We start from the raw sequence: 13446 nt of genomic DNA on the forward strand, positions 1-13446 counted from the left end.
CTTTGGCTTGGCACCTGACTCTGTTTTCGGCTCTGACCCTGGCTCTGGTTCCAGGCTCCTGACTCTAACCATTAGGCATCACCACCCAAGCCCCAGTCCCTACACCCAGTCCTGGAGCTTCCAGCCCCCAGCACTAGTTAGGTCAGTCCCTTTTTTTCCAATTCCCTTGTGGCAGCTGGGGAATAGCTTAAGGCACAGGACTGCCCAAGCTATACCCCCATATCCTCTTTCTCCACCTGCTCCCGCCATGTCCTGGTACATCCTCTGTACCAGGGGTTCTTGAAGGGCAGGGGACAGGGCTGGCTCTGCACCTTGTCAGAGACCTCTGTACTGGGGTCATCCCCATGAGGCTGTTTTTGGGCTGCTGCGGGCCAGCATAGCTGTCACAGAGTAGTAGCAGTGCAACCATGAATTAGGTTAACCCTTTGTTCATCGGGGACCCAGTAAGTGCTCCTGCCTCTGTGTAACCTTACATTTGAATTTTCAGCCTCATGCGAATGAGTTTTGAGAACTCCAGCATCCTCTTTAATTCCTTCCTCCTTTTCCTCTGAAGAAATCAATAGAAATTTAAAATTTGAATTCAGCTCCATGACTGTTTTGTTTTTGGCCTGGAATTAGTATTTATGCGGCCAACAAATTTTAAAACAAGCATACACATGAAACACTGGAAGCAAGTTTAACTAATTCTTCCTTCAATTTTTTTTCCATGTCTTTGCCTGGAAGGCATCAGTGCTCCACTGAAATCCAAAGTGATTTTAAATTAAAAGAAACCTTCAACTTTGTATGAAAGCTTCAAGTTTTCCCAAATGAGAGTGTTTTAAATCATCTGAATAATTCAATGCATGCACCTATCAGCTACTCCACACACTGCAGGATGGAGAGTGCAGCTAAGCATTCTCTTGGCCCTTGTCTGAAGAGGTCCACTGAATCCTACATGGAGTCCCGAGAGATCCCCATTATCTCCACTCATCTCCTTGCCTTTGAGGAGCACAGATGCCACTCACCATCCTTCCACTTGTCAACAGGCAGGGACTATTTGAAACTGGTCAGTGCCACTTCATAATCTCCCCATTGCTACTGTGCAGTCATTTCGCCCTGTGCAAAGTGTGTGTAAAATGCTACCTTGTCATGACAGTAACACCACGCAGCCAGTGGTTTCCCAGCAATAGCATGCTAAGGAACACAGGGCTTGTCTACACGTTTTGAGGAATGCAAGAGGGTTACACCAGTGTAGGTGCATTAGTGTTAACCTCTAATTTAGACATGATGTACCAATGTAAAATGTGTCATGCCACAGGGCAGCTTAATCCAGTACAAAGGGGCTCGGTGGATGAGGCCACACAATCATAAACAGGGCTGCAGATTTATCACGACACTTTTTAAAATAAAAAATCATGGTGCAGTTGTGGTAAATTTAGTAAAAGCCACGGGTTTAGTAAATTTAGTAAATGTCACACACCATGATTTTTTATTTTAAAAAATCCCATAACAATTGAGGGGGCACCAACCATGCATAGTAACCTTAATCCCAGCCTGGTGGGGAGAGGAGATGGAGGTGGGGAGTGGAGAGCAAACCTTCCCCACACTCAACCTGGGCAGCGGTGGCTCCTGGGCCTGGGCCCCAGGGTTGTGAGGGAACTTGCAAGCCCTCACTTTGGGTCCCACCACACCTCCGTCATGAATGGCACTGCGACCCCACACACCTGGCCACAACGTCTGAAGCAGAAAGCTGGACCCAGCCCCACAGGATAGGAGCCACAGGAGCCATCACTGTGGGGTGAGTCACAGACACAAAAATCATCACAGATAAACAAGAAAATTATGCTACCATGATTTTTTCTTGACATAAGAAACCTGCATCCTTAATTGGAAGGCATTTCTCCTAGAAGTTAGTTGCTAGGGACACTGTGCAAAATTATGGGCCACCTCTGCAGGTAAATAGCAGGTGTAGTGGGAATTGGACCATTTTCCCTTTCTCATGGCCAGGGTCAGGGGTGGTTAAAGTGCAGCCTGCCCATGAGAAGGTGAGAACTGATTGGGATAACTTAGCCTACTAAAACAACAAGGAGTCTGGTGGCACCTTAAAGACTAACAGATTTATTTGGGCATAGTTTTCGTGGGTAAAAAACTTCACTTCTTCAGATGCCTACTAGACATTCAAGATCCTAATATGAAATCACAGTGTAGGAGCCTGATTCTCCCCTCATTTACACACTGAGGTTACTCCTGATTAACACCTTTATAAGTTAATGGATGATCAGGCCATCAGTCATTTTACTAGTATAAACTATAATACCAAATTTGTTGGGATTATAAAACTCCATTTCTTATTCAAAAGGCAAATGGCGGTGGTTATCCAGTTTCCACAAGGTAGACAAATTACAGTTAGATTGTGAGATATGGGCTCTTCCTCCCACTGGCTTCTTTCTCTCTGACCTCCAGAGATTATCTTTATGAATCACGTGTTTCATACTAAAAATGTATAGGAACAGAAAAATACCCCTGATTGGTACAGGTAGGCATTGATCATACACATTCCTGGTTGTAAATTCAGTGGATCCGTAATGATGTAGCAGTTCTATGCTGCATTTCCAAATCATACCCAGGGCCATTTCACACTTTAGCCCTTTTCTTGTCACAAATATTCTTCTTTGTCACTACCCTAGTGACCTTTCACATTACTTTGATCTCCGTTTAACTTCTGTGAGTGTTCAATCAATCAATAGCCCACTCTAAACGACAATGAGGCAATAAACTGAGGGAAAATGGTGTATATTAGAAATGATGGAGTATTCTGCCTCTAGAAACCTTACTATGCAGTTAAATCTAAAGCGAAGTGTAGAAGTTCAAACTGTGCTGAATTATGAGCATTTCCTCAAGACAAAAAATTTTGCAATGCAAGGGCATTATGGGAATTACTCTCTTCTGCTGAAGAGTTCAATAAAATGCTTTGCTCTGCCAGCACAAAGAGGCAAGAGGACTTGAGGATGGGTAATCAGGCTTAGTTAAAGCAAAGCTCCCACTCTGGGGACCTGTTTCTGGAAGCTAAGCATTCTGTAGTTTGTACTCAGCTTGTAAATTCTAAAGAAGTACCAAGAATGGATTTATGTAAGTATGGAAGCCAGTAACCATGAATGAGGCTAACGAAAAGTGATGCAGACTCTCAGAGCTGAAGGAGGTTAGGTTGCTAACCTAGGACTCAGGGGACTGGGGCTCAACTCCCTGCTCTGACATAGCCCTCTAATATGAGCATGGACAAACCACTTAGCATCTCTATTCCTCAGTTGTCCATTTGGAAATCAGGGATAGCAGTACTTTCCTACCTGATAGGCTATTGTAAGGATGAATCCATTAAAGATTGTGAGATGCTCAGATATTACAGCAGGGATCAGCAATCTTTGGCACGCGGCCCCTCAGGGAAATCCGCTGGTGGACTGGGACGGTTTGTTTACCTGCAGCGTCCGCAAGTTCAGCCGATCGCAGCTCCCACTGGCCATGGCTTGCTGTTCCAGGCCAATGGGGGCTGCAGGAAGCGGTGGCCAGCACATCCCTCAGCCGACACCGCTTCCTGCAGCCCCCATATGGCCTAGAACAGCAAACCGCGGCCAGTGGGAGCTGTGATCCGCTGAACCTGCGGATGCTGCAGGTAAACAAATTGTCCCAGCCCGCCAGCAGATTTCCCTGACGGGCCGCATGCCAAAGGTTGCCGATCCCTGCATTACAACATAGGTAGAACATATTTTACTATAACTGCACTACGATTTTAAAATCAGGGCAGCAGAATTGGGATGGCAGGGAAGGCTAGCCCCTCCACAATGGAAATACTGTGGGAGCTCTTCCCTCACGTAAACTTGCACATACTTGGAGCAGGGGGGATGAGAGTGGAGCTTGAGCACCCACTGCGGGGGCTGGGAAACAGGGAGCAGGATCTGGAGGGGCTGGAACAGGCCTGGAAGCAGGTAGGAACCCACAGGACCCTCCTCCCAGCCTGGAGCTGGCTGCCTCCTTCCCCCACTGAGTCTCAGTGCCTCCTCTCACTCTCCCTCCTATCCCTCCACCCCCATTCGCAAGGAGCTGCTGTGCCCCTCGCCCCTATTTAAAACTGTGGATTTGTTTAATGTGGCAAAACCCTTATTCTCTCGCTTTATATGTGGCTTGGATATTGCCATCATTGTGATGTGAATCTTTGCACTTCCAGCAGGCACCAAAATGTAGATGGAAGCAGGAGGATGCTGGCTGTATCCCCCTGCTCCACCCGAAATGGTGCTGCAGAATCCATTGGCCAATGGCAGCTCTCTTCGGGTCCACAGACTGCTCTTGGTCAGAAGCAGTGTCTCCGTGAGGTATTGGGATTGACTGGTGAGTGGTAGGACACCAGCCATACTGGGTAGTAGAGAATTATTAATAATTATTGGTATTACCATAGTGCCTAGGAGCCACAGTTGTGGATCAGGACCCTGCTGTGCTAGGCGCTGTACAAACACAGAACAAAAGAGCTCACAATCTAAGTATGAGGCAAAAGACAACAGCTGGAAACAGACAGACAGATGTGGGAATGTAAGGAAACCATATTGGTCATCAGGTTAGGCAGTGGTCTCAGCACAACAGCGGCCTACCTACTGACCAGCACAGAAGAGTTTTAAGGATGGATTTGAAGAATCTGTGGTTTTTCCTCATTGGCAACTACCCTTCACAATGCCAGTGAATTAATTTCTTTTGCTGGTATACCTACAGATTTTTCTGTCTTGTTTCCAGTAAAGAAGATGCCATTTAAAATTATATAGCTTTTCAACTGGGTGTCTCTTATCTCTCATTTCATTATTTTACACTGCAACTCTCCCTCAGAAAAGAGAGAATCCTACAATAAAATGTATTAAAACAAAAATCTGTCAGCACATGTTGTTCCTGGTCTTGGCACCCTGGATATTGGCATGGAGGAAATCAGTGGTTTGATATCGTAATATGTTGGCTAGAGCATACTTGTGCCACTGTCCTCTACTGGATAGAATAAGTATAGCTTAAAAACATGTCATAGGCTCTTTACTTTATGTTCTTCTTTAGCTCAGGTGATAGCGGTCGTGCTTTTGAATTGTACTGATTAAAAGCTAAGTCAAATCCACCGGACAGTGATGTGATATGCAGGGTTTTTTTACTCCATCATAGGTGTTCATTTCTGTTTTATCACCACAAAAGAAATCACATGTAACTGGCCACGTTCATACTTTTTCCTGAATCAGAACCAATTGAACTTGAAGTCACACAGTGTAAGGTGTATAAGCAGCCATGGCCTCTACTTCTTAAGCAAATGGCTTGCTATACTGTTTTCCCCACTCTAGCCTTTGGAATGGATCTGTCTTTCAGCCAGGGAAGAATTTAACTTTAATCTTCAAGCCATTACCCCTTTTAAGTCATCCATTGACTACCACAGGAAGAACCTACCTCCATGGAGGACTGTACACTGGTCCAGACGCCATAAGTAATGTGCTGTGGTTGTTCATGAGTATTAACATTTTGTGATTTTTCTTGAAGAGTCATAATTAGCCTATGTAAACAAAGAGTCCAGAGGGCCAAAGGAGCCTCCAGTGTGGTTTCAATCTCCTTACCCTACTATCATCAAATTCCACTATTTCAGAGACATGTTGGGGAGCACCTAGCATGCTGGAGGCCTTGCTGCCCTCAGAGTGAGCCTTTATCTATTCTCTTAGCCTGTATCGAGCGCTGTACAGTACTGGATTACAAAACTACAGGGAGTGCTACTGCAGACGTTGGGGCTGTGACTGAAGTCATTTTTATAAAAGATGCCGCAGGAGAATGAAGAAGAAAAAGCTGTAGTTTGTTTGGGCAAAGCATTACTCCACACTACTTCATTACCCACAATTTTCCAGTGGGGACATTACGTTGATTTTGAAGGTACCTTGCCAGACCCTCAGCAGAGGCAAATTAATGTAATTCCAAGCCTTCAATGGAACTACACCAATTTATACCAGCTAAGGGTCTGGCCCAGAGTGGATAACAACCTTTGTTGCCTATGAGCTCAGAGCAATCTCACATGTTTGCAAGGCAGTTTACCTCAGTCTCTTTTGGGTAATTTAGCAGACATTCAATTTGTACAAAAGCTGGTCTGCCTTTTATTGCCTAAGCATCCACATTTCTCTAATGATCTTTTCTCTCCCACTCTCTTATACTGGTGGTCGTGCAGGGCAGCTTTTCTTTCATCAAAAGGCATGGCAGGACTGAGCGGGCACAGCATGCAGTTTCTAGCACTGCCTCCAGTACTTTCCTGCAAGGCTTGTTCATGCACTGTAATTTAGGATTCAAATCCTTCAGGGTTTTGTTGTTGATGATAATTATGTTGCTTTTGCATCATATCATCATTAGTTGTCTATAGTAGTATTAAAAAGGCCCTTAAGTTCTCACTCTGCATATCTCTTCAGCAATAGCACATTTATATTTTAATGTAATGCCTTATAGTAAAAGGTGTTGAATCATACACAGACTAGTCCCAGATCAGTTCTGGGACTGATCCAGAAACCTGACTGGGTTTAGATATGTAAAGTTACAAATTAGCCACCCAAAACAAAAGCAATGGCCCCGTTTACTATATAAATACAAATTATTGAATTAGGGGATTTTTCTTTTAATTGCTCTAGGTATATAAACCAAAGGGGAAAAGGTAAGAGTTTATGTTAGGAGAAGCCAATGAGACTGCATTTTAGATACTAATATATGAAGGTAAGATATTGTTACATTCTTTCTCTGTAATATTGTGGTTTGGTGCACTGAGAAAACCACTTTAGTGCTGTTCCATGAATTAACTGTCTAATTACACATGAATAGTTCATGATTGGGGAAACAGTGTAAAGAGCTGAGTTCAGAAATATGACATGTGTCTTGATCTGTGTTTGAAAAGTGACTGTCCCACCAGGGGCATTGGAACAATTTGGGTGCTGGAAGCCACTGAACAAAACTGTAAACACCATATGTGACGGAAATCATGTATTTGGTTGTTTTTAATACTTCAAGCCAGGGAGCCCTGCCACACCCCCAGCACCCCTAGTTCCAGCACCCCTGTGGCCCACTGAAGATGTGATAGGTGGTGTGCAGGGGCATGCACAAGGGAGGGCAAGCAGGGGCAGCGCCTTTCCCCCCCAAAAAAAATCAGTAGGACCACAGAGCTCCTCCAGCTTGGGACCGCAGCAGGGAGATTGAGCTCCTCTAGCCCTGGTGCAGGGGTGTGTGTGTTTGTAGGTGTGTGCACAGAATGTGTCCCTCCAAAAGCGGTCAAATGTTTATTCCTGCACACACCCCTGGTGGTGGGTGTGTGTGAGAGAGAGAGAGGCTAGAGCTGGTTAAACAGTGTCAATTGCATAATTAATTTGAAGAACTTCACAATAATTTTCAAGTATTTGTAATCTGTTGTCCATTTTCTCCGTTTACAGACTAATTCACACATATTCCTGAATATAGGTTCACTTGGGGGCTTCTTTTTTAGGTCAGTCATTTTTCTTATTAGTTGCACCAGTTTGTGTGTATCATGCAATAATATTAAAGCCCTGATCCAGGCAAGTGTCCTGGCTCAAGACAGCATGTCAGCACATGGTTAACTTAAAGCATGTACTTAAGTTCCATTTAAAGCTATTCTTTTAGGTTACACCATATGCTAGCAGAACACATTAAAATGAATGACTCTCTCATTAGTATACAATACTTTGTTACTTCTTTGTTACTACTACTCAGAGAAAAAGGGCAGGCACCTAAGCTTCTCTCTATGGGGCTGATCCTACACCCATGGCCAGCTCCAGGCACCAGCGATAGAAGCAGATGCCTGGGGCGGCCAATAGAAAGAGGTGGCACTTCGGCGGCAGCTCAAGCGCCCCGTTTTAATCTTCGGCGGAAATTGGACAGTAAGTCCTTCACCCCGTCTCTTCCTCTTTGGCGGCAGCTCAATTGTTTTTTGTTTTTTTTTCCCCTTCGCCGCTTGGGGCGGCAAAAAAGCTGGAGCCAGCCCTGCCTAAACCCCAGTGAAATCAATGGAATTTTGCACAGGCTCAAGTCCCATGTGGGCACATATCTCCCTTTGGCACTGATTCAGGAAATCACTTAAGCATGTGCTTAAGCCCCATTGAAGTTAATAGCAAAACTCCCACTGATTTCAATAAAGGATACCAGTGATATATTAGGCCCTTTTATTGTGCTTTACCTAATATCAAGTACAACTTCAAGGAGAACAGCATCCAAAGAGTAAGCCAAGCTAACTTATTTTAACAGGATTTTTTTTAAAGCGGCTATATGTCTAAAATATTTCAGTATGACTTTCACAATGCTTTAAAATAGAATTAGACCGATAAGGGTATGTGTTCCAATACCTTTATGGGATGACTGAGGCTGTGCGATGCTCACTGGTGTCCATAAGAGTTGCACAATTCAGACCTCCATGCACATGACTTGAAAAACAGACACCTGCCCCCCCTCCCAACTATTCTTAACGAAATAAGGCCTTGATTCAACAAATATTCGTGCATGTGCTTAACTTTATTCATGAGAACATTGCCACTGACACCAGTGGGGCTACACATACTAATGAAGCTAAGTGCATAGGTGTTTGCAGGATTGAGGCCTACGTTAAAAACAAATGTGTTACCTGTAGCAGTTGTTATTGTAGTTGTTGTAACTCCCCAGGGCTGTCAAGCATCCCAAGCAGATGGCATAAGAGAAAAATATCTGCGTGCCAGCATCCACCCAGACCTGCAGGCAGAAACCAAAGGCGTTATCAAAGGGAAAGAAGGAACCATCATTGTTTGTGCTTTCAGCGTGTTTATTTTCTCATAGGTAACTACACAAGGTAACTGTAAATATCTGGCAAACTTTATTTAAATTAGAAAAAACATGGACTTGATTCTCCTTTTGATACTCACTGGTGCAAATCAGGAATAACTCAACTGAAGTCAAATGGACTTCACAAGTGTCCAACTTTGTAAGTAAGAGGATACTTTGGCTTTGTGTGGCAGATAGAGTGACCAGATAGAAAGTGTGAAAAATTGGGACAGGCGGTGGGGGTAACAGGCGCCTATATAAGAAAAAGCCCCGAATATCAGGACTGTTCCTATAAAATTGGGACATCTGGTCACCCTAGTGGCAGATCCTCAGCAAGTGCAAATCCTCCTTGCTTCATTGAAGTCAACGGATGTTTGACAACTTATATCAGCTGAGGGTCTGTCCCCTGGCCTCCTCCCTATGGGATAGCTAGGAACTTTTTAAAAAAAAATCATTCAAGATTAATAAAATACATACCCAAAATGCACAATATCATTCACAGATTCATGCACATTGAACAATGATTCAGAGGAAAAAGCAGGCAAATAATTATTATGTGTAATTTGTATTGAAGCTGCACCTGGAAACCCCAGTTATGGATTAGGACCCCACTTTGCTAGGCGCTGTACAATCAGAGAACAGACAGACAGTCCCTGCCCCAAAGGGCTCACAATCTAAGGAGCTTTAAATGGCTAGCCTGGTAATTGAGAAATTGGAGCACTTTTGAACACAGGAGGCTGTGCGTGATCCATTGGATAGGGCAAGAGTTCGGAGAGCTGGGTTTATTCCTGAATCTGTCACCTGCTTGCTATGTAACCTTGGCAAATCATGTGACTTAGGCAATTCTATGCCTCAGTTTCACCATTTGGGGATAATGAGATTTGCTTGAGATTGATGGATGAATGAAAAGTGCTATATAAGAAATAAATAATAATAATAATAATTAACTATCATTATTAGATTTTAAAAATCATTTCTATTAAAAGTGTGGCACTGATTAGAGATACCGGTAACTCATTTGCCACTTGGCCTCTCAAGAATAATGTTACTCAAGCAAGTCATTGCCATTTAATCACAAGACAACAATCTTAACTCTGATCCAAAGTGATGACTATTCTTTCACCAATAATCTCAAAATATAAACACAACCCAAAATCTTTTTTTAAAACAAAAATCATAAAAATTATGTATTCATACATACAAGCTTTGGTTGTATATGAACTTCTTTGGTTGTAGATATATACATTACTTAATACCTGATAAGAGTAATTTCTTTATTATGTGGGCAGTGTAAGATTTATCATGTTCTGAACTATCCATTTCCTTGCTTCTGAGTGCTTGGGTTTTGTAAATGATGTAGACAGGTGAGAATATTTAGCCTTAACTGATTCTTGAAATGATTTTTACTTGTTGTTTATGGAACTTTCAATCCTTCATTCATCTTTTTCTTTACATCACTATCCCCTAACTCCCCAGTGACAGCTACCCATTCCATGGGACAGAATGCTCAGGCTCAACACATGCAATAATCAGACTAGTCAGAAATGTGGATTGTGGATGGAGGGGTTTTCCCTTCATGTTTCTCTGTAAGGACAAAGTAAGCAGCCAGTTCAACTTATATTTATGGTCAGATCTTGCTGAGCACAACCTTTTCACCTTGGGGATACTCTGAGTATTCCAGATAGTAATTAGATGCAGGAATTGTTCATATTCAAGGTAAGCAAGCTTGCCAAAGGAATAATTGTTAGGACTTGGAAATCAGCAAACAACATTACCATCACTGGATGGTGAGAGAAGACATTACATATACAGGGTTAAAACTGTAGCCCTTGTGGGGCAGTATTGTTTAATCGCTACCAATATGATCTGGATTTGCTCTGGTGACCTACAAATGAAAGCCTACCTACCCTGGGCCAGTTCCTTAGCACAGCACAATTCTTGAGGGGAGTTAAAGGTGGCCTATACATTTTCCCTATTCTGGACTGTACATACATGCTGGGCGGGCTGTCATAAATGATGCAGTCTTCAAATGGCCCCCAGAGGCTGAAATGGCAGCCAGAGATCAGTGGCAGTTAAGGGAGTCCTGGTCATTTGTCACAGTTGTGGTAGAGCACTGTGGGCCCTGTTATTCTGGTTCTCTGTCAGCAGGGGATCCTCCTGTGGCCAGCTATAAGTCTAGAACAGGGGTAGGCAACCTATGGCACAGGTGCCGAAGGCGGCACATGAGCTGATTTTCAGTGCCACTCACACTGCCTGGGTCCTGGCCACCGGTCTGGGGCCCTCTGCATTTTAATTTAATTTTAAATGAAGGTTTGTAAACATTTTAAAAACCTTATTTATTTTACATACAACAATAGTTTAGTTATATATTACAGACTTATAGAAAGAGACCTTCTAAAAATGTTACAATGTATTACTGGCACGCGATACCTTAAATTAGAGTGAATAAATGAAGACTCGGCACACCACTTCTGAAAGGTTGCCGATCCCTGGTCTAGAATTTGCCAGCAGAGCTACACAAGGGAGCCACACCAGCAGATCTGGGCTCCTGTGTCCAACCCAATGAAGTACGCTGCACATTTGGGAGTAAGTGTTTTATATGACTTCAGTGAGAACTTTTAATCACAACAATTGAAGTGTTTTGCAGAGAAGGAACCTGACTAAAGCCAAGATAATATAATGTTGACTGTTATGTTTTGGGGGCTGTAAGTTCGAGGCAAGAAGGGATTCAAATTACACTCAAAGATTTCATGTATGGACCAAGCCAATCACAATAACAGAGCCAGCGCTAGGTATAAGCAGACTAAACAATTCCTTAGGGCCCCGAGTAGCTCACAGGGGCCCCCTATTGATTATTAGTATGTATTGTGTGAAGGAGGATGACAAAAATATTCCTGCTTAGGGCTCCCAATGGGCTAGCACTGCCTCTGCATAGTAATCAAAGGCAAAGAAATACATAAACATACAAGGGACATATTTATTTGACATGTGACTGCGGGAGGCTTTGGTTTCTGGAGTTGCTGGAAGTTGGAAGTGTTTGTTTAGGAACGGCATTAGGGTCACATTTGATTTGCATCAGTGGTTTAAATGGTTTCATTGCTGTCATGCTGAATAAGATACAGCTGATTACGTTTCAACGTTTCACCACTTGGTAGGGAAAAAACTGCACAGGGAAAGCCTTTTGACAGACAGGCTGTTTAATGAGATCGGAAGCTTCCAGAAAGCTGAAAGTAACATAGGTCAACTGAAAGAGAACGATTTTCTTAAGTCTAAACAAAACCCAGGAAGCTGGATCAGTAGATGTAGAATCTGACCATTACCATTTCCCCGTTTTAGTTGTTGCACAATATTGCTCAGTAAAGGGCCAAATGCAGGCCCAGCATTACACAACACTCAATGCATATTAACCCTTCCTGAGGGCTCGCATCAACACCACAGCAGCCTGACTGTTCCTGAGGAAGGCCAGCCCTGATGTGGAAGAAGGACAAATATGCATGTAATATGATGTCAGGACCACAGAGCTGCTTGGGAAGTGGAATAGGGAGAACATCCCTCTTGAGATAAAGTTAGGGCTCCAGGCTTGGTTAGAATACACAGCTCTGAGAGACGACATGCCACAAGTCAAGGCCTGGCCCTAAAATGGTGGTGGATTTCCTTTATAGCAGCTTCAGCCCTGTTTTCTAAAATGCCACAATATAGACAGTGACAGCTAACATTGAATCAACATCAAAATATTGGGGAACACTTTAAATGGGCTCTGTGAACTCTGCAGAAAGCTTGACCTGAATTCTACGGTAAAGCCCCTTGGCTGTTGCAGATCTCCAGTGTAAAATTGCAAATTCTATAGTGGCTCCAGGTAATTTTTTTTTTAATGAGCTTTTTATTTACTTAAATATTAAATTGAATAACATAATCAATGCAGTTTCCCTTCACTTATACAATTTGAGATTAAATTTAATTTAATTTATGCTGTGCATAAATCTGCTATGTTCAATGTGCTGCAGAATAGGGCACTGAAAATGCATAACTGCATTGTAGACCTAGCCGATGGGGAAATGGGAGGCTTAGTAATGAACCCAGGGCTTCTGACACCTAGGAATATGAGATAGGTAGGCTGGAGTTGTGGGCTAAGGCTCAGACCAACAGTGAAAGATTTAACAATGTCAGCACTGAAAATTGCCATAACTAGGTTTTAGAGCCAACAGCTTTTGAAATGAATGGGCACTCCCAGAGCAGACTCAGGAAGGCAACACCACATCAGTTCACACTTGGGTCAAATTTTAAGGTTATCTCTGTAACTGTAAAGTTAAAAACCTTTATTATTTTACATACAAGTGATGCAAGGGATGGATTCGGTGTGAGATTCGGCAGTAACAAAATCACAGAACACACAAGGCCTTGTCTAGAAGGAACTGATGAAGATTTCTTAACAATTAGCATGTAATTGGATACAAGTCTGTTATTAAAAAATCTGCTCAATTGGTTTTATCAACTGGCTAACAGATACCCTCACTGCATTCTTAACCCTCAGGAAACATGCTTTATTCTAAATACACCACTTCCTCGATATAACGCCACCCAATATAACACGAATTTGGATATAACGCGGTAAAGCAGTGCTCTGGAGGGGTG

The 13446-nt window shown here is 43.0% G+C and overlaps 1 protein-coding gene across 2 annotated transcripts in view; it reads right to left on the reverse strand.

Annotated features, from left to right (window-relative positions):
- Nucleotides 1-13446, reverse strand: part of SLC6A11 (solute carrier family 6 member 11) — a 184119-nt gene that overhangs the window by 32896 nt on the left and 137777 nt on the right. For both annotated transcript variants that reach the window (XM_045023765.1, XR_006581017.1), the window contains exon 8: nucleotides 8642-8745. In XM_045023765.1, coding sequence (XP_044879700.1) covers nucleotides 8642-8745 — 104 coding nt within the window. The remainder of the gene's footprint in view (nucleotides 1-8641; nucleotides 8746-13446) is intronic.

The sequence above is a fragment of the Mauremys mutica genome, chromosome 7, assembly GCF_020497125.1.
Source record: "Mauremys mutica isolate MM-2020 ecotype Southern chromosome 7, ASM2049712v1, whole genome shotgun sequence".
NCBI lineage: Eukaryota > Metazoa > Chordata > Testudines > Geoemydidae > Mauremys > Mauremys mutica.